The sequence below is a fragment of the Entelurus aequoreus genome, linkage group LG03 (assembly GCF_033978785.1).
Source record: "Entelurus aequoreus isolate RoL-2023_Sb linkage group LG03, RoL_Eaeq_v1.1, whole genome shotgun sequence".
NCBI classification, from domain to species: domain Eukaryota; kingdom Metazoa; phylum Chordata; class Actinopteri; order Syngnathiformes; family Syngnathidae; genus Entelurus; species Entelurus aequoreus.
The window spans coordinates 81440427-81462919 of NC_084733.1; the positions used below are offsets into that span (position 1 = coordinate 81440427).

At 38.1% G+C, this 22493-nt stretch overlaps 2 protein-coding genes across 3 annotated transcripts in view; one reads left to right on the plus strand and one right to left on the minus strand.

Annotated features, from left to right (window-relative positions):
- LOC133646945 (voltage-dependent calcium channel subunit alpha-2/delta-4-like) overlaps positions 1-22493 on the minus strand; it is an 83827-nt gene that overhangs the window by 6640 nt on the left and 54694 nt on the right. For both annotated transcript variants that reach the window (XM_062042898.1, XM_062042897.1), the window contains exons 30-36: positions 9699-9760; positions 7232-7246; positions 7103-7147; positions 6978-7040; positions 3231-3301; positions 3062-3137; positions 1027-1079 (exon numbers count right to left, since the gene is read on the minus strand). In XM_062042898.1, the coding sequence (XP_061898882.1) occupies positions 1027-1079; positions 3062-3137; positions 3231-3301; positions 6978-7040; positions 7103-7147; positions 7232-7246; positions 9699-9760 (385 nt within the window). The remainder of the gene's footprint in view (positions 1-1026; positions 1080-3061; positions 3138-3230; positions 3302-6977; positions 7041-7102; positions 7148-7231; positions 7247-9698; positions 9761-22493) is intronic.
- LOC133646949 (leucine-rich repeat and transmembrane domain-containing protein 2-like) overlaps positions 10398-22493 on the plus strand; it is a 16982-nt gene continuing 4886 nt past the window's right edge. Inside the window, exon 1 of the mRNA XM_062042905.1 lies at positions 10398-10532. The gene's annotated coding sequence lies outside the window, so the exon portion shown is untranslated. The remainder of the gene's footprint in view (positions 10533-22493) is intronic.

Here is a 22493-nt window from a genome sequence, read left to right on the forward strand (position 1 = left end):
GATTTATGCTATTGCCTCTCACGCCCCCCGAAGTGAATGTTTATTTATTTGCATCTGTCAAGATTTATGCTATTGCCTCTCACGCTCCCCGAAGTGAATGTTTATTTATTTGTATCCGTCAAGATTTACGCTATTGCCTCTCATGCCCCCCCTGAAGTGAATGTTTATTTATTTGTATCTGTCAAGATATACGCTATTGCCTCTCACGCCCTCTCTTGAAGTGAATGTTTATTTATTTGTATCTGTCAAGATACGAAGTGAATGTTTATCTGTATGTATCTTATACGCTATTGCACTATTGCCTGTCACACCCCCCCAAAGTAAATGTATATTTATTTGTACATATCTTTATATGCTATTGCCTCTCACGCCCCCCCCACACATATCATGGCGCTATTTAAGAAGCACTGCTTTAAAGTTAAGTAAAGTAATTTTCGGCTACTTTACCCTCCTTTGGTCACGGGGGAGCCTATCCCAAGTAACCTTGGGGACATAATTTTTTCACACCCCCCCCTGAAGTGAATGTTTGTTTTTATCTGTATGCGAAGGTCGTTCCTGACTAGCGCTAAACATGCTATTACTTATCACGTCTGATTTAAATCCTTTGGTTTTTGCCTTTAAAGTCCTGCAGCGTCCAAGTTTAAAAATGTAAAAACAAATTAAAATGAAAGATTTTGTGATATTAAAAAAAATATCACTCTAATCACTGTGGTATTGACTATAATCTGATACGATACTTGGTATCGTTACTGTTGATATTTGTATCAATCTGCCCGCCTTTGTTTACATTCAAGAGCTCTAGCATGACTTATTGTGTCCTCGCGTGTGAGCTCTTCACGCTACTCCAGTGATAATAGTACTTTAATTGCCATCATGGAGGAGAGGATTAGTGACTTAGAAGCACTGTGGAAGGACGTTAGCCGCTACTCCTTACTACACCTCTGATTATTTATGAATATTTCATAATCATAAAAACCTTCTATGATTTAAAATGTGAAAAAACTGCTAAAAATGATTATTACTCACATGAGACCTTTGGAGAAGATCCATCGCAGTATCGCCATGGCAACGTTTAAAGGCTGCAGGAGCAAAACACACAGTTGTACTGCAGTACACACAAGTATGACACTTTTCTTTGACTTGTACATGTGCCGAGTACACAACAAGTACACAATTTGTGTCGAGTACACAAGATGTGGCAAGTGCACAACATGTAGCGAGTAAAAAAAACATGTAGTGTGTACACAAAATGTGTCGTGAGTACACAACATGTAGTGAGTACACAAGATGTGTAGTGAGTACACAATATCTAATGAGCACACAAGATGTGTAGCGAGTACACAAGATGTGATGAGTACACAACATATGGCGAGTAGACAAGGTGTGAGTACAAAAGATGTAGTGAGTACACAACATATGGCGAGTACACAGGATGTGAGTACAAAAGATGTAGTGAGTACACAAGATGTGGCAAGTACACAACATGTAGCGTGTAAAAACATGTAGTGAGTACACTACAAGTGTAGTGAGTACACAACATTTACTGAATACACAACATGTGTAGCGAGTACACTAGATGAAGCGAGTGCACAAGACATGTAAGGAGCACACAAAATGTGTAGCGAGTACACTAGATGAAGCGAGTGCACAAGATGTCTAGTGAGTACACAAGATGGTAGTGAGTACACAACATGTAGCGAGTACACAACGACGTGTAATGAGTATACAAGATGTGGTGAGTACACAGAATGTGTAGCGAGTACATAAGACGTGTAGCCAGTTCACAGCATGTTTAGTGAGTGCGCAAGATGCAGCGAGGTACACAAGATGTGGAGAGAGTACACAAAATGTCTAGAGAGTACACTCGATGAAGCAAGTGCACAAGATGTAGCGAGTACACAAGCTGTGTAGCGAGTTCACAGGATGTACACAAGACGTGTAGTGAGTACACAAGATGTAGCGAGGTACACAAAATGTGTAGCGAGTACACTAGATGAAGCGAGTACACTAGATGAAGCGAGTGCACAAGATGTAGCGAGTACATAAGATGTAACAAGTACACAAGATGTGTAAAGACTACACAAGATTTGTAGCGAGTACACAAGATGTAGCAAGATATACACAAGATGTGGAGTGATTACACAAAATGTGTAGCAAGTACACTAGATGAAGCGAGTGCACAAGATGTAGTGAGTACATAAGATGTAACAAGTACACAAGATGTGTAGCGACTACACAAGATTTGTAGCGAGTACACAAGATGTAGCAAGATATACACAAGATGTAGCGAGGTACACAAAATGTGTAGCGAGTACACTAGATGAAGCGAGTGCACAAGATGTAGCGAGTACATAAGATGTAACAAGTACACAAGATGTGTAGCGACTACACAAGATTTGTAGCGAGTACAGAAGATATGTAGTGAGTACACAATATCTAGTGAGTACACAAGGTGTGTAGTGAGTACACAAGGTGTGTAGTGAGTACACAAGGTGTGTAGTGAGTACACAAGGTGTGTAGTGAGTACACAAGATATGGAGCGAGTACAGAAGATATGTAGTGAGTACACAATATCTAGTGAGCACACAAGGTGTGTAGTGAGTACACAAGATGTGGAGCGAGTACAGAAGATATGTAGTGAGTACACAATATCTAGTGAGTACACAAGGTGTGTAGTGAGTACACAAGATATGGAGCGAGTACAGAAGATATGTAGTGAGTACACAATATCTAGTGAGCACACAAGGTGTGTAGTGAGTACACAAGATGTGGAGCGAGTACAGAAGATATGTAGTGAGTACACAATATCTAGTGAGTACACAAGGTGTGTAGTGAGTACACAAGATGTGTAGCGAGTACACAATATCTAGTGAGCACACAAGGTGTGTAGTGAGTACACAAGATGTGGAGCGAGTACAGAAGATATGTAGTGAGTACACAATATCTAGTGAGCACACAAGGTGTGTAGTGAGTACACAAGATGTGTAGAGAGTACACAATATCTAGTGAGCACACAAGGTGTGTAGTGAGTACACAAGGTGTGTAGCGAGTACACACTCACGCTGAGCAGAGAACGTGCATTGCTGGTGTGATGATGACTGTTCTTGCACATGGCCTGGTAGTCAAACAAGGACACTCTGGAAAAGAACACAACATAAAAGGTGAACACAACAACATAAAAGGTGAACACAACACAACACAGGTGTGCAGTGAAAGAAGACAAGCTGTACTTTTTGAAGAATCCCATCTTGATGAGCGTCGCCATGACAGAACCGTCCACCTCGCCGAAGAAGCTGCCGACCTACAAACAACAACAACAACAACAACAACAACAACACAATGTTGTTGTGTTATTGTCAGCATCACAATTAATGATGAAGTACTTCTTTCTGCCAGCAGATGGTGCTGTTGTGTAGCGCTCTTCTACTTTGTCTTAGCTCGCTGCAAATACTTTATTCAGCATTTTACACTTTTTTGTCTTTTGTTGTACACTTGCTAAACAATATGTGTGTTTTAGTGCACGGACGTCTTCATAAAACATCTTTTATTAACACTTCAATATTTGTTACATATTGAACTGAATGCCCTTAGAAAACTAACATGCTTTATTATCACATTTTTTAACACCTAAATATTGCAAACACGTTTATCAACATTTAAATACTACTTAAATGTTTTAACACTTAATTATTGCTAACATTTTTTATTAACATTCAAATATTGCTAACATATTTTAATAAAACTTAAAAACCACTACCATGTTTTATAAACACTAAAATATTGCTAACATGTCTTATTAACACTTAAATAAGGCTAACATTTGTATTAACATTCAAATATTGCCAACATGTTTTAATCAAACTTAAATATTACCAACATGTTTTAATAACATTTAAATATTGCTAACACATTTATTAACAAATGTAAAAAAAAAAAAAATCAGATATTGCTAAAATTATTTAATAATACTTAAATATTACTAAAATGTTATAACAATGAAAATTTTGGTAACACATTTATTAAGACTAAAATATTACTAACATGTTTGATTCACAATTAAATATTGCCAACACATTTATGAACACCTAAATATTGTGAACATGTTGTTTTAAAACATTTCATTAACACTTAAATATTGCCAACATGTTTTATTAATATATTTTATTAACACTTAATTATTACCACACATTTTACTAACACTTCATAGACACCTAAATACTACTAACATGTTTTATTAACACTTAAATAATGCTATAATGTTTTATTAACATTCAAATACTGCTAACATAGTTTAATAAATAGTTATTAACAAATATGAATAAATATTGCTAATATATTTTATCAACACTTAAATACTGCTAACATTTTTTATTAACACTTAAATATTACCAATATGTTTTACTAACACCTAAATATTGCTAACATGTTTATAAACACTGAAATATTGCTAACATGTTTATAGACACTTAAATATTGCTAACATGTTTATAGACACTTAAATATTGCTAACATGTTTATAGACACTTAATTATTGCTAACATGTTTATAGACACTTAATTATTGCTAACATTTTGATAGACACTTAAATATTGCTAACATGTTTAATAGACACTTAATTATTGCTAACATGTTTATAGACAATTATTGCTAACATGTTTATAGACACTTAATTATTGCTAACATGTTTATAGACACTTAATTATTGCTAACATGTTTATAGACACTTAATTATTGCTAACATGTTTATAGACACTTAATTATTGCTAACATTTTGATAGACACTTAAATATTGCTAACATGTTTAATAGACACTTAATTATTGCTAACATGTTTATAGACACTTAATTATTGCTAACATGTTTATAGACACTTAATTATTGCTAACATGTTTATAGACACTTAATTATTGCTAACATTTTGATAGACACTTAAATATTGCTAACATGTTTATAAACACTTAATTATTGCTAACATATTTTATTAACACTTAAATATTGCTAAAATTTTATGGACACTTAAATATTGCTCACATGTTTATAGACGCTTAAATATTGCTAACATGTTTTATAGACACTTAAATATTGCTAACCTGCTTATAGACACTTAAATATTGCTAACATATTTATACATACTTAAATATTGCTAACATGCTTATAGACACTTAAGTATTGCTAACATGTTTATAGACACTTAAGTATTGCTAACATGTTTATAAACACTTAATTATTGCTAACATATTTTATTAACACTTAAATATTGCTAAAATTTTATGGACACTTAAATATTGCTCACATGTTTATAGACACTTAAATATTGCTAACATGTTTTATAGACACTTAAATATTGCTAACCTGCTTATAGACACTTAAATATTGCTAACATGCTTATAGACACTTAAGTATTGCTAACATGTTTATAGACACTTAAATATTGCTAACATGTTCATACATACTTAAATATTGCTAACATGCTTATAGACACTTAAATATTGCTAACCTGCTTATAGACACTTAAATATTGCTAACATGTTTATAGACACTTAAATATTGCTAACATGTTTATAGACACTTAATTTTTGCTAACATGTTTTATTGACACTTAAATATTGCTTACATGCTTATAGACACTTAATTATTTCTAACGTGTTTATAGACACTTATAAACACTTAAATATTGCTAACATGTTTATACATACTTAAATATTGCTATCATGTTTATAGACACTTAAATATTGCTAACATGTTTATACATACTTAAATATTGCTAACATGCTTATAGACACTTAAGTATTGCTAAATTGTTCATACATACTTAAATATTGCTAACATGTTTATAGACACTTAAATATTGCTAACATGTTCATACATACTTAAATATTGCTAACATGTTTATAGACACTTAAATATTGCTAACATGTTTATACATACTTAAATACTGCTAACATGTTTATAGACACTTAAATATTGCTAACATGTTCATACATACTTAAATATTGCTAACATGTTTATAGACACTTAAATATTGCTAACATGTTTATAGACACTTAATTTTTGCTAACATGTTTTATTGACACTTAAATATTGCTTACATGCTTATGGACATTTAATTATTTCTAACGTGTTTATAGACACTTATAAACACTTAAATATTGCTAACATGTTTATACATACTTAAATATTGCTAACATGCTTATAGACACTTAATTATTGCTAACATGTTTATAGACACTTGAATATTGCTAAAATGTTTATAGACACTTAAATATTGCTAACATGTTTATAGACACTTAAATATTACTAACATGTTTATAGACACTTAATTATTGCTAACATGCTTATAGACAATTATTGCTAACATGCTTATAGACACTTAAATAATGCTAACATGTTTATAGACACTTGAATATTGCTAACATGTTTATAGACACTTGAATATTGCTAACATGTTTATAGACACTTAAATATTGCTAACATGCTTATAGACACTTAAATATTGCTAACATGTTTGTAGACACTTGAATATTGCTAACATGTTTATAGACACTTAAATATTGCTAACATGTTTATAGACACTTAAATATTGCTAACATGTTTATAGACACTTAAATATTGCTAACATGTTTATAGACACTTAAAGATAGCAAACATATTTAAAGACCCTTAAATATTGCTAAAATGGCAGCTGGTGCCTTTTCTAATGTTGGGGACTTAATTTGATGTGGCTGCGATTAAGCACTTCTTTTGGACCATGATGGCCATTAATCCTTATTAATGTTGGACTATGCTCCTCATTACTTAGCTTGATGCCCATCACACACACATTGCTGTCCTTTAACATGCTGCATGTGTGTGTGTGTGTGTGTGTATGTGTTAAGGTTAAGCCCCGCCCCTGGTCATGTGATGATGTGCTAAAAAAGATTAGGAGAATAAATCCAGACAGATGTTGCTGTGGAGTGGACCTACTAATGAGTGTCTCACCTCTTTCCGGTCTTTGGACAGCAGAACGAAGCCGTTGGTGTCCACCAGGAAGCAGTTGAGGTCCTGCACAGGAAGTTAGTTTAGTTGTCATCTCGCGTCACGCTGGTGGCGTGACGTGTACTTACGGGACTTTCACAGCTGAGAGGACATAAACCTTCCACGTTGGAACACTGGGACACACACAGGTCAAAGGTCAATTCATCATGACGAACATGACAAATGGATGAGTGGCTAACGAAGTAAAAAGTACTCACGTCTGTGTCGCTGTCCTGCAAGATGTAGAATGAATGGTTAAATAGGTCAAAGTTCAAAAGAATGAGTGGGTTCCTAAAACACAACACCAGTGAGGGTTTGCTGTTTTGGGCGTCATCATCACAAAAGTCATGTGACGTACCAAATTTGGTATATTTCTAAGTACCGACCAGCACTGCCGGGTACCGATTCAGCTCAACTCAAATGCTAACATACTCCTCCCATTGGAATTGATGCACACCCTGCATCTGTGCACGTGTGCGAGTCCAAATAATGCAGAAATGTAATTGTGCATTGAAGGAATCTTTCACGCCAGTATCACTGTTACAATAAATATCTACATTTGTGTATTTTGTCATTCAATATACACGTTGCACGCTACAAACCGTCAAATGTACAATCAGGTCAGACTGTTTTTTTTATGACCCATCAAAAATGGATAGTGCTTCTTAGATATACAAAATATATGTATATATACAGTGTGTGTATCTATATATATATATACATACTGTATATGGATACACACATACACTACCGTTCAAAAGTTTGGGGTCACCCAAACAATTTTGTGGAATAGCCTTCATTACTAAGAACAAGAATAGACTGTCGAGTTTCAGATGAAAGTTCTCTTTTTTTGGCCATTTTGAGCGTTTAATTGACCCCACAAATGTGATGCTCCAGAAACTCAATCTGCTCAAAGGAAGGTCAGTTTTGTAGCTTCTGTAATGAGCTAAACTGTTTTCAGATGTGTGAACATGATTGCACCAGGGTTTTCTAATCATCAATTAGCCTTCTGAGCCAATGAGCAAACACATTGTACCATTGGAACACTGGAGTGATAGTTGCTGGAAATGGGCCTCTATACACCTATGTAGATATTGCACCAAAAACCAGACATTTGCAGCTAGAATAGTCATTTACCACATTAGCAATGTATAGAGTGTATTTCTTTAAAGTTAAGACTAGTTTAAAGTTATCTTCATTGAAAAGTACAGTGCTTTTCCTTCAAAAATAAGGACATTTCAATGTGACCCCAAACTTTTGAACGGTAGTGTATATATGTATTAGAGATGCGCGGATAGGCAATTATTTCATCCGCAACCGCATCACAAAAAAACCACAACCGCCCGCCACCCACCCGTTGTTATATATCTAATATAGACGATGCAAGGCATTAGTGAGGTTAGAAAGCTTTTGCCTGTTAAAGAAAGGAGACTGATCCAATGCAGCAGAGACATTCAATGCGTGCCACGCATTAATATCTCTTGGCCACGCATTAGAGGCTAAGAGATATTAAGCCCTTTGAGACACTTGTGATTTAGGGCTATATAAATAAACATTGATTGATTGATTGATAATATTATTGTCATTTCCATTAAGAAAGTGTTGACTATTATTGTTATTTTTTTCCCTGGTCTTTAGTGTTCCCTTTTTTAGTTTGTCGCGTACCACGTTTGCTGCCGGCGTTGCCATCTTTTCTTCTTCTGTTGTGTTGTGGTGTGCTGTGTCACGCCAAATTTCTTCCTCCTACAAAAACCTTCCCCCGCCCCCATTTACTTCCCTGGTCATGTTTCCTCTTACGTCATTGACAGCGATCGATAGCACTTCGGCTTTGACTGCCCGTCGCTGGAAGGATACTTCGTCTTTGACAGCTGCTGGAATCTGACGAAATCGATTATTGTTTTTTTTTTTTGTACAGGCGCGAAACAGGACAGTCGCGTGCCGGTTAAAGACCCCCGGCAACTTTGTGACTTTATTGGACGCAGCCCCGGAAGTAAATGGGGGGGGTGGGGGGGTTTGTAGGGGGGGAAGAAATTTGGCGTGACAGCTGCAGCAGTGCCCTGGTGAATAATTGCCTGTTTCAAAGAGTGCTGCTCGTTTTTCATATGTGGGTAACAACATTTAACTATGTATATATATTTCCGAATTGGTTCAACCGCCACCCGCCTGAATCTATTTAAAATCTATTTTTTTCGTCATGCATCCGCCCGACCCGCGGATTATCCGCGGACTCCGCAGTTGTGTCCGCAAACCGCGCATCTCTAATATGTATATTATTCATCCATCTTCTTACGCTTATCCGAGGTCGGGTCGCGGGGGCAGCAGACTAAGCAGGGAACCGCAGACTTCCTTCTCCCCAGCTACTTCTTCCAGCTCTTCCCAGGGGATCCCGTGGCGTTCCCAGGCCAGCCGGGAGACATGGTCTTCCCATGTATATTATATATGTATATATATATTCAAATACTTTATTAATACTAAAATATTGAAAATATTGCTAACATGTTTTGAAAGAAAGGCGGGACGCCCCGGTGAGGCCCCTCCATGTAATCAGCGACGGGCGCCGCGACATAAGCCCATGACAGGAGTCGTACTGTAAGCAAGCGACGGGCAGGGCGACTTAAGCGAGTGACAGTCGTAGCGACTCAAGCGAGTGACGGGCGTTGTGGGAGTCACAGGTGCTCGGCTCACCTGCTTGGTGATGTCCCAGAATCTTTTCTCCAGCAAGTCCAGCGACATCTGCAGACCCACGACTGAAAGAGTAGAAAAGAACGCACTGTCAAGGTAAACAAACAGCAAAGAGATGAGACCTTGTCCTAATGGAGGACATTGTCGTGTGTGTGCGGGTATTGCAGAATTGTATTTAATAAGGGGTATTGCCATGGCAACACCACACCACATGATGGCAGCACAATACAAGCCCCGCCCCTTTGAGCATTGATTGATCTCCTTCAGCTCTGTCCTTTCATTGAGAAGTTACACGCACACACACACGTCAGGAATTGGGCACCAATACACACACTGCAGTACCTACGCTTGAACACTTGTCATACACACTTCACACACCGAAATCATGAAAATTGACCTACAAGCGGGGCATTTCAAAATGTTTAAGAAATGCATTTTCTATTTACAGTAGTTCAATGCTTTGGACCTGCGTGGGCCAAATATCAGGTTTTAGTCCCACTAGGATAGAAAAACGAACACACATCATTAGCATCAGCGTGTGGTCTTTTACTGTATATGTCTCCGCATCACATGACCCTCGCTCGCCCTCAGCAGCTGTGCGTGCGTGTGTGTGTGTGAGAGAGATGCAGGCAGCTGACAGAGCAGTGATGATGAGGATGAGGAGGATGATGAGGATGAGGAGGAGGAGGAGGAGGAGCGTTCAGATTCAAGTGTGGTCCAGCTGTTAAGGATGCAGACTTGTTAGGACACTTCACATCCTTGAGGAGCGGACAGAAGGATGTGATGCAGATAAACAAGACGACTGACTATTTGGAGGCTGCAGCAGCTCAGCACATGGTGAGTGTGTGTGTCTGTGAGTGTGTGTGTCTGTGTGTGTGTGTGTGTGTGTGTGTGTGCACACCCTTTTGCACTCCTAACCTCACACAGGCTCATTTTTAACTGCACTTATTTTTTAAATGTTGCCTATCATTCACAATCCTTATGTAAGCCGATTACAGGTTTTTTTTATTTATGCATTCTAAATTGTAAATAAAAGTTAATAAAAGTCAGCTAACAATGAAGTCTATGGTAGTTGTTCTAAAGCGCTAAAAAAACCCATCCAAAAACCCCCATTAAGGTTTTATATACACACAGTAAGTATATATGTAATGTAGTAACATTCATAATAACATGTTGAAACACTAAGCATCGTGTAGCCGTATTGCTAAGTGCTAAACACGAAATATGAACTACACACAATCACTTACTGTACAACGTCTGCTCTCACTGGGATACCGACTGATGAGATGTTTATACACTACCGTTCAAAAGTTTGGGGTCACATTGAAATGTCCTTATTTTTTAAGGAAAAGCACTGTACTTTTCAATGAAGATAACTTTAAACTAGTCTTAACTTTAAAGAAATACACTCTATACATTGCTAGCAACTATCACTCCAGTGTTCTAATGGTACAATGTGTTTGCTCATTGGCTCAGAAGGCTAATTGATGATTAGAAAACCCTTGTGCAATCATGTTCACACATCTGAAAACAGTTTAGCTCGTTACAGAAGCTACAAAACTGACCTTCCTTTGAGCAGATTGAGTTTCTGGAGCATCACATTTGTGGGGTCAATTTAACGCTCAAAATGGCCAGAAAAAGAGATCTTTCATCTGAAACTCGACAGTCTATTCTTGTTCTTAGAAATTAAGGCTATTCCACAAAATTGTTTGGGTGACCCCAAACTTTTGAACGGTAGTGTATCTTCTGAAGAATTAATAGTATGCCTAGTGAAGGGTTAATAAAAAATATGGCCGCAAACGAGCGTCTTTTCCTGTCTTTCTGGCCATCTCTGGGTCTTAGTTGGATGTCAAAATTTACCAACTTCTCGGTTTATGTCCACACCCTTTTACTATCCAGGTGAGAGGCATGATTTAGAATCTAGAACACAGGTTCTCAAACTTTTTTCCCCAAGTACCACCGTAATGACCAACATTAAAGCAAAACATGTTTGTTTGAACATTTGATTAGTTGAAGAAACTTTCTGTGATGCAATCCAGTGTATTCCCTACTTCATTAGTAGTGTTTGAGAGCAGAACTAAAGGACAAGAGATCACATTAGTTTTTGGTTCTTTTGTGGTTGCTATGCGTAAATATAACTACAAGACCTGCTTGAGCAAATAAACTAACATCATGTTAAGTCCTACTAATAAATATTGTGAATGTCGGTCCAATCCACCGTATTTTCATTGTTCATTTTCATAACAAACTAAAAGCTTAGTTGTTGTTGTGCAGAAAAGCCGAGTGGTTTTTTTGACACGGATGACCACATTATAGCGTCTTTGGTGATATTTGTTAGCATCAAGAAAATGTCCTTATTAGTATTAATAAAGTGGATGAATACATCTCTGGTAGACTCATTAGCATAGATGTATTGATATCGCGAGCAAACATTGCTGAACAACAGCTAAATATTTAAGACAAAATATCAACTTCAGAGCATAAAAACAACTGCAGACATGAATTGGAGATGAGACTAATATTTGTAGCAGGAAATCAACTGCAAACAAACGTATCCTTTTTCTCATTAGCGTCACGATCACAACAGCACTCGTTATGTCAATCAAATATGTTAGCGATGAACGAATAAATCCAACTTTGTCTTTCACCGATTAATGTTTAATTTGTGGACCCCTCAGACGTAGAGACATGATGTGCCTGCAATCTTTTCTTCTCTAAATCCTTGTGTCAAGTGAAGTGAGGTGGCACTAACGCCTTGGTGATGATAAATGCTTTAGCTTTATATAAAAAATATATTTTTCTTAAGAGCGTAAAAATGCACTCCATCCCATTTAAAATATTTTTTTATTATCGCTTTTATATTTGACTCTAAACCAGGGGTCCCCCAAAATCCAGCCCGCGGGAAGTCCCAAGTTAAAAAAAAAACAAAAAAAAAACGTTTAATATTATTTTTAATCTGTCCTTTCTACTCCATTTTCTAAGCAAATCATATTATCTAAAAATGCATTTTCCCATCGATAACGTGACATCATCGCGCTCGGAATATATATATATATATATATATATATATATATATATATATATATATATATATATATATATATATATATATATATATATATATATATATACACTACCGTTCAAAAGTTTGGGGTCACCCAAACAATTTTGTGGAGTAGCCTTCATTTCTAAGAACAAGAATAGACTGTCGAGTTTCAGATGAAAGTTCTCTTTTTCTGGCCATTTTGAGCGTTTAATTGACCCCACAAATGTGATGCTCCAGAAACTCAATCTGCTCAAAGGAAGGTCAGTTTTGTAGCTTCTGTAACGAGCTAAACTGTTTTCAGATGTGTGAACATGATTGCACAAGGGTTTTCTAATCATCAATTAGCCTTCTGAGCCAATGAGCAAACACAAAGTACCATTAGAACACTGGAGTGATAGTTGCTGGAAATGGGCCTCTATACACCTATGTAGATATTGCACCAAAAACCAGACATTTGCAGCTAGAATAGTCATTTACCACATTAGCAATGTATAGAGTGTATTTCTTTAAAGTTAAGACTAGTTTAAAGTTATCTTCATTGAAAAGTACAGTGCTTTTCCTTCAAAAATAAGGACATTTCAATGTGAACCCAAACTTTTGAACGGTAGTGTACATATATACAATTTGTCCAATTTGGGAACCCCTGCTCTAAACCTTTCAAAATACGCCTAAACCTGCACATATTCAGGTCAATAAACAGTAGTCTAAAGGGGCTGAGACCCTCGCCTGAAACCCGGAAGTGGCTCTAGGTCACGTGATTGCAACCTAGCTATATAATTGTTTATAAATATACATTAGAGAGCAACCAATTATCGGTAGCGATATTTGGCATTTTGATGTAAATCGGTATCGGCTTTTTTATTTTTATAACTACATTATAACTACATCAGCAGACACAATATATACCAGAATTTAGTGTTAAAACAATGTATAAGTAATAAGCACTGCTCAAGCGTCAGGTATTTTGCCCTGCATGAGAAAAATAATTTTTTACTGGAGCCAAATTTTTAAAAAATTAATTTAAGAATGAAAATTATTTTCATTGTCAATAATTCTCCCCAAATATGTTTTAATATCTGACAGGGCATTTATATGAGTTTTTGTGAGAATTATTCTCCAGTCTGCTCAATTAAAAAAAAAAAAACGTAAAAAATGTTTGTGATTCGATTAAAAATCGTGATGAATCGATTATTTACAAGAGATAACGACAAGTGATGACATCATGAGCGATGGCAGCTTTTGGGGGCGGGGCCAGCACCATCTGCAGCGCAGGACAGACGTCTGTTTAATCTGATGTCACTGATGCGTCTAATCTGGCTGATGGTGCACTTGAGCCTTGCAGCTGTTTGCTCCACAAAAATGGAATAAACAAATCTGTCTTGCTAGCAAAGACGAAGTGCTAACAGTGACACGAAGTTAGCACACGAGCTGACGACAGACGACATTGTTCAAACGCCAGATCACCTTCGGATCTTTGGCCGTCCACCCCTGCTGATGTGAAGTGACATCAAACATTCTGCGGTGTCTTTGTGGCAAGTTAGCAGAGCAAGATGGAGCGCTAACAAAGCAAAGAGCTCCAGGCTTGCTTCGTGACTCGGATGGTGGGTCTGGGCTCTAAAAGCGGCCTCCCGGCACCCGGCCTGAGTTAATGGACTACATCACATGTGACCTGGCCCAGCACGTCATTTTATGTGGCTCGCAAAAGTCTGGGAAATGATGTGCACTTCACTCTTTCTTATTAAACATATTTATTCTTTCAATTCTACCAGAAAAATTGCATGAACTGCATTCAATTGTATGTCTTTTAAACTAGACAACTATGTGACCGTGCAAAAAATGTTTTATGAACACCCGGCTGTCCAAAGTGCAGCATACAACTACAGTTTTGTTGGCCCACAAATGTAAAAAGAAGAGGAAAAATGTGTAATGTAATGTGAAAAAAGCTAAACAAGTGATAGTAATAACTCAGGGGTGTTCAAACTTCGCATACTGAAAGGAATTCAGGGCCATATATATATATATATATATATTTATTTAAGTTAAAGTACCAATAATTGTCACACACGCACACGAGGTGTGGCAAAATTATTCTCCGCATTTGACCCATCACCCTTGATCACCCCCTGGGAGGTGAGGGGAGCAGCGGTGGCCACGCCCGGGAATCATTTTTGGCGATTTAACCCCCAATTCCAACCCTTGATGCTGAGTGTAAAGCAGGGAGGTAATGGGTCCCATTTTTTATAGTCTTTGGTATGACTCGGCCGGGGTTTGAACTCACAACCTACCGATATCAGGGCGAACACTCTAATATATATATATATATATATACAGTATTTAAAGACAAAACTTTGTATAATAAGCGACAGTATATTATTATTTGTACCAAAATTTTAGCTTTTTCCTCCTTATATTACATCTATTTGTTGTTGTTTTTTTGTTTTTTTTTTACCACTGTAACAATAATTGTAAACTTTGACACTAAGTTGTGTCTTTAAATATATGCAACGTCTGTTTTTAACATTTTTAACGCAATAAAAATACCATAAATTCCGGACTATAAGGAGCTATTTTTTTTCCCTATGCTTAACACCCTGCGGCTAATCTATGACTTTTTCTTCGCAAGTGACCATAAAGTTTGGTGTTCAATAGTTTTTATCAAACCCAAGCAGAGGACTGAAATGGTTCGTTATTGTTTGAGCGATGGCGCCCTCCTTTAAACGAGTTTGCTGGAATAAAAATGTACTCTGTTTTAATGCCTTGAACCGAAAGTATAACCGTCCATAGCGTTTCTACTCGTATGGGTTCTTCATTCATCGCTCCAAGCAGCGTTTGTAAGTTTTATAATATAACTAAAACAATTCTTACTTACTATAGGGTCCCATGTGTGATGTCTGTAGGAGTGTTTTCATGCACACAGTATTTGTACGTGCTATCGTAATGTAATCAATCGAGCTTCGTTAGCATTAGCTAATATGCTAAAACATTTACGAGTGTCTGTGTTAGTATTATTAACTTACAACGGCATTCTTTTTATATTGTTTCAGTTTCACAAATTCCTCAGTAAATTCACCAAAACATCACCGTGGAATTATTGAGTCTGTTTAGCTGATTGGAGCACTAGCTTGCGCAGCTAGCGGGTCCATGACAATGACTTCTCAAAGTCAATAAATCAATGTTTACTTATATAGCCCTAAATCACGAGTGTCTCAAAGGGCTGCACAAGCCACAACGACATCCTCGGCTCAGATCCCACATAAGGGCAAGAAACCCCCCCCCGGGCAACCAATGCAATGGACGTCAAGTGGATCTAGCATAATAGTGTGAGAGTCCAGTCCATAGAGGATCTAACATAATAGTATAAGCCCAGTCCATAGTGGATCTAGCATAATAGTGTGAGAGTCCAGTCCATAGTGGATCTAACATAATAGTGTGAGAGTCCAGCCCAGAGTGGATCTAGCATAATAGCGTGAGAGTCCAGTCCATAGTGGATCTAACATAATAGTGTGAGAGTCCAGTCCATAGTGGATCTAACATAATAGTGTGAGAGTCCAGTCCATAGTGGATCTAACATAATAGTGTGAGAGTCCAGTCCATAGTGGATCTAGCATAATAGCGTGAGAGTCCAGTCCATAGTGGATCTAACATAATAGTGTGAGAGTCCAGTCCATAGTGAATCTAACATAATAGTGTGAGAGTCCAGTCCATAGTGGATCTAGCATAATAGTGTGAGAGTCCAGTCCATCGTGGATCTAACATAATTGTGTGAGAATCCAGCCCATAGTGGATCTAACATAATAGTGTGAGAGTCCAGTCCATAGTGGATATAGCATAATAGTGTGAGAGTCCAGTCCATCGTGGATCTGACATAATAGTGTGAGAGTCCAGTCCATAGTGGATCTATAATAATAGTGTGAGAGTCCAGTCCATAGTGGATCTAACATAATAGTGTGAGACTCCAGTCCATAGTGGATCTAACATAATAGTGTTTAGAGTCCAGTCCATAGTGGATCTAGCATAATAGTGTGAGAGTCCAGTTCGTAGTGGATCTAGCATAATAGTGTGAGAGTCCAGTCCATCGTGGATCTAACATAATAGTGTGAGAGTCCAGCCCATAGTGGATCTAACATAATAGTGTGAGAGTCCAGTCCATAGTGGATCTAGCATAATAGTGTGAGAGTCCAGTCCATCGTGGATGTAACATAATAGTGTGAGAGTCCAGTCCATAGTGGATCTAACATAATAGTGTTAGAGATCAGTCCATAGTGGATCTAGCATAATAGTGTGAGAGTCCAGTTCGTAGTGGATCTAACATAATAGTGTGAGAGTCCAGTCCATAGTGGATCAAGCATAATAGTGTGAGAGTCCAGTCCATCGTGGATCTAACATAATAGTGAGAGTCCAGTCCATAGTAGATCTAACATAATAGTGAGAGAGTCCAGTCCATAGTGGATCTAACATAATAGTGTGAGAGTCCAGTCCATAGTGGATCTAACATAATAGTGAGAGTCCAGTCCATAGTAGATCTAACATAATAGTGAGAGAGTCCAGTCCATAGTGGATCTAATATAATAGTGTAAGAGTCCAGTCCATAGTGGATCTAGCATAATAGTGTGAGAGTCCAGTTCGTAGTGGATCTAGCATAATAGTGTGAGAGTCCAGTCCATCGTGGATTTAACATAATAGTGTGAGAGTCCAGCCCATAGTGGATCTAACATAATAGTGTGAGAATCCAGTCCATAGTGGATCTAGCATAATAGTGTGAGAGTCCAGTCCATCGTGGATCTAACATAATAGTGTGAGAGTCCAGTCCATAGTGGATCTAACATAATAGTGTGAGAGTCCAGTCCATAGTGGATCTAGCATAATAGTGTGAGAGTCCAGTTTGTAGTGGATCTAACACAATAGTGTGAGAGTCCAGTCCATAGTGGATCTAACATAATAGTGTTAAGAGTCCAGTCCATAGTGGATCTAGCATAATAGTGTGAGAGTCCAGTTCGTAGTGGATCTAACACAATAGTGTGAGAGTCCAGTCCATAGTGGATCAAGCATAATAGTGTGAGAGTCCAGTCCATCGTGGATCTAACATACCATACCATACCATACCAACTTTATTTATAAAGCCCTTTAAAAACAACCACAGTTGAAAAACAAAGGGCTGTACACCACAAAGAAATAAAGGCAAAGGACAGACTAAAAAATTAAATTTAAAACAGAAGTAAAATACACATTAAAAAAGCAAATACAAAATTACCCTAAGAACAATTTTGTTAGATAAAAAGCAGTTAAAAAAGTTAAAAGTTAAAAACAGTTTAAAGTCTCATGCTGGGTTAAAAGCCAGTGAATAAAAATGGGTTTTAAGACGGGTCTTAAAAATAGCCAAAGAAGGGGCCTGTCTCACATGGAGTGGAAGATCATTCCAGAGTTTGGGGCCCGCAACAGAGAAGGCTCTGTCCCCCCTGAGCTTACGTACATAATAGTGTGAGAGTCCAGTCCATAGTGGATCTAGCATAATAGTGTGAGAGTCCAGTCCATAGTGGATCTAACATAATAGTGTGAGAGTCCAGCCCATAGTGGATCTAGCATAATAGCGTGAGAGTCCAGTCCATAGTGGATCTAACATAATAGTGTGAGAGTCCAGTCCATAGTGGATCTAACATAATAGTGTGAGAGTCCAGTCCATAGTGGATCTAACATAATAGTGTGAGAGTCCAGTCCATAGTGGATCTAGCATAATATTGTGAGAGTCCAGTTCGTAGTGGATATAACATAATAGTGTGAAAGTCCAGTCCATAGTGGATCTAGCATAATAGTGTGAGAGTCCAGATCGTAGTGGATATAACATAATAGTGTGAGAGTCCAGTCCATCGTGGATCTAACATAATAGTGTGAGAGTCCAGTCCATAGTGGATCTAGCATAATAGTGTGAGAGTCCAGTTCGTAGTGGATCTAGCATAATAGTGTGAGAGTCCAGTCCATAGTGGATCTAGCATAATAGTGTGAGAGTCCAGTCCGTAGTGGATCTAACTTAATAGTGTGAGAGTCCAGTCCATAGTGGATCTAACATAATAGTGTTAGAGTCCAGTCCATAGTGGATCTAGCATAATAGTGTGAGAGTCCAGTTCGTAGTGGATCTAGCATAATAGTGTGAGAGTCCAGTCCATCGTGGATCTAACATAATAGTGTGAGAGTCCAGTCCATAGTGGATCTAGCATAATAGTGTTAGAGTCCAGTCCATAGTGGATCTAGCATAATAGTGTGAGAGTCCAGTTCGTAGTGGATCTAACATAACACTATTATGTTAGTCCATCGTGGATCTAACATAATAGTGTGAGAGTCCAGTCCATAGTGGATCTAACATAATAGTGTTAGAGTCCAGTCCATAGTGGATCTAGCATAATAGTGTGAGAGTCCAGTTCGTAGTGGATCTAACATAATAGTGTGAGAGTCCAGTCCATAGTGGATCAAGCATAATAGTGTGAGAGTCCAGTCCATCGTGGATCTAACATAATAGTGTGAGAGTCCAGTCCATAGTGTATCTAGCATAATAGTGTGAGAGTCCAGTCCATAGTGGATCTAGCATAATAGTGTGAGAGTCCAGTCCATAGTGGATCTAGCATAATAGTGTGAGAGTCCAGTCCATAGTGGATCTAGCATAATAGTGTGAGAGTCCAGTCCATAGTGGATCTAGCATAATAGTGTGAGAGTCCAGTCCATAGTGGATCTAGCATAATAGTGTGAGAGTCCAGTTCGTAGTGGATATAACATAATAGTGTGAGAGTCCAGTCCATAGTGGATCCAGCATAATAGTGTGAGAGTCCAGTCCATAGTGGAACTAACATAATAGTGTGAGAGTCCAGTCCATAGTGGATCTAACATAATAGTGAGAGTCCAGTCCATAGTGGATCTAACATAATAGTGTGAGAGTCCAGTCCATAGTGGATCTAACATAATAGTGAGAGTCCAGTCCATAGTGGATCTAACATAATAGTGTGAGAGTCCAGTTCGTAGTGGATCTAGCATAATAGTGTGAGAGTCCAGTCCATAGTGGATCTAGCATAATAGTGTGAGAGTCCAGTTCGTAGTGGATCTAACATAACACTATTATGTTAGTCCATCGTGGATCTAACATAATAGTGTGAGAGTCCAGTCCATAGTGGATCTAACATAATAGTGTTAGAGTCCAGTCCATAGTGGATCTAGCATAATAGTGTGAGAGTCCAGTTCGTAGTGGATCTAACATAATAGTGTGAGAGTCCAGTCCATAGCGGATCAAGCATAATAGTGTGAGAGTCCAGTCCATCGTGGATCTAACATAATAGTGTGAGAGTCCAGTCCATAGTGTATCTAGCATAATAGTGTGAGAGTCCAGTCCATAGTGGATCTAACATAATAGTGTGAGAGTCCAGTCCATAGTGGATCTAGCATAATAGTGTGAGAGTCCAGTCCATAGTGGAACTAACATAATAGTGTGAGAGTCCAGTCCATAGTGGATCTAACATAATAGTGTAAAAGTCCAGTCCATAGTGGATCTAACATAATAGTGAGAGTCCAGTCCATAGTGGATCTAACATAATAGTGTGAGAGTCCAGTTCGTAGTGGATCTAGCATAATAGTGTGAGAGTCCAGTCCATAGTGGATCTAGCATAATAGTGTGAGAGTCCAGTCCATAGTGGATCTAACATAATAGTGTGAGAGTCCAGTCCATAGTGGATCTAACATAATAGTGTTAGAGTCCAGTCCATAGTGGATCTAACATAATAGTGTGAGAGTCCAGTCCATAGTGGATCTAGCATAATAGTGTGAGAGTCCAGTCCATAGTGGATCTAACATAATAGTGTTAGAGTCCAGTCCATAGTGGATCTAGCATAATAGTGTGAGAGTCCAGTTCGTAGTGGATATAACATAATAGTGTGAGAGTCCAGTCCATAGTGGATCTAGCATAATAGTGTGAGTCCAGTCCATAGTGGAACTAACATAATAGTGTGAGAGTCCAGTCCATAGTGGATCTAACATAATAGTGAGAGTCCAGTCCATAGTGGATCTAACATAATAGTTGGATCCACTTCTGTTTGATCCGCCGTTTTACTGCCGTGTTATAGACACCGTTTGACAACAATTAAGGCATGTACATAAACATTTACAGAATCTTTCTGTGCAATAAACCCATTTCACAACTTATATATCTGTTGCTAATATATGTAAAAATATTTTTTTCTTCTAAAATTTAGTCTGTGCGGAAAATTTGATACATCAAAATGGCCCCCGCATACTTTTGACTTTTTAGTATGCGCCTCTGGTTGGAAAAAGTTGGGACACCCCTATATTATTAACATACTGTATATTCCAACCTATTTTTGTCAGAATAAAATACTTGTCCCCGACTTATGATTTCAAACGCAAGTATGTTATCCAGCAATGTGTACGTTAAAAAATGAAAACATTAAATCCATAGGGAATTGTGTAATAACATACCGGTAATGAGGCGATTATACATTATAATTGTTATACGAGCAGCCATAACTGCAATGTGGCCCTCAACGAAAACCAGTCTGACACCCCTGGACTACATGTTCGTGCGGTGGTTATGAGCGAGGACCTCTCTTTCTCCTCCGGACCAGCCCAGACCGTCCTGTAATCTCCTGATGTTTGTGAGCAACTTCACCAGATCATCTGGCGCCACTCACGAGGGCAGAGTGCAGTGAATAAAGCTTTCCAGGGATTACCCGAGTCAAGCCTCTTCTGGATCGGCGCTAGGCTGGAAAGGGCAAGCTAGTATTAGCATGTAGCACGTAGCAAGAGCTAAGACGCTTTAAAGGGGTCATATTAGGATTTTTTTTACATTTAAAACACTTCCTTGTGGTCTACATAACGTGATGGTGGTTCTTAGGTCAAAATGTTTCAACAAACCACCTTCAAGTTGCGCGTTTTGTGGGCGGTTTTATTTACGTGCTGAAGTCTTCCTCAATGTTTAACTGCGTCTTCCCTCCGTCCGCCATGTTGTAGTTTTTAGTAGGAATGTTCTGATTAGGCTTTTACGTGACCGATTACAATACCGATTTTCCATGCTTGAGACCGTCCGATATCAATAACGATCACGTGTATTAACTGTTAATTGGTCAATTTATTCATGATAAGTCCTATTGACAGTTTGGCTCTGGCTCTCATCGAAGGCTGACATGTTTCCTACCCGCTCCTTTATTTCGCCTGCTTGCTTCTTCGTCTTGTCATAACGTTATTGTATCGTCTTTCTGCACAGCTCCCAAAAATCTAAACAATGAAATTGATCAACTTGCCTCTCAACAAAAATGGGGTTTAGGGGAACTTGCCTGTCCTAAAGGAACAGTTGTTGCTGGACACACAACAGACTCTTGGGAGAAGTGGAGTGTCTTCCAGTCCAGGACGTTGAAGACATCTACCTATTCGGAACCATGATAACAGGACATCTGCCAATTGGAGTAAGCGTTGTATCGACAAACAACCACAAATGATTGGGCAGAGCTGGGGGCACTCAGACTTTTGTGATTTCTGCACTAAATGGCAAACCGGTTAACATCTTGGAGAAGCTGTCTGCTCCGCAAGGCGAAGTATGATGATACCGTCGGATGTTCAGCTTATAACTTGCTTTTTTCATCTCTTTTTCCCCCCATGTTTACCCTTTTTCCTACCTTCTTTACGGTGCGCCGCCCCTGTGGCGACCCATCAGTCTTCCCCTTCTATCTACCCTGTAACAGTATGTCTGATCTTGGACGGGT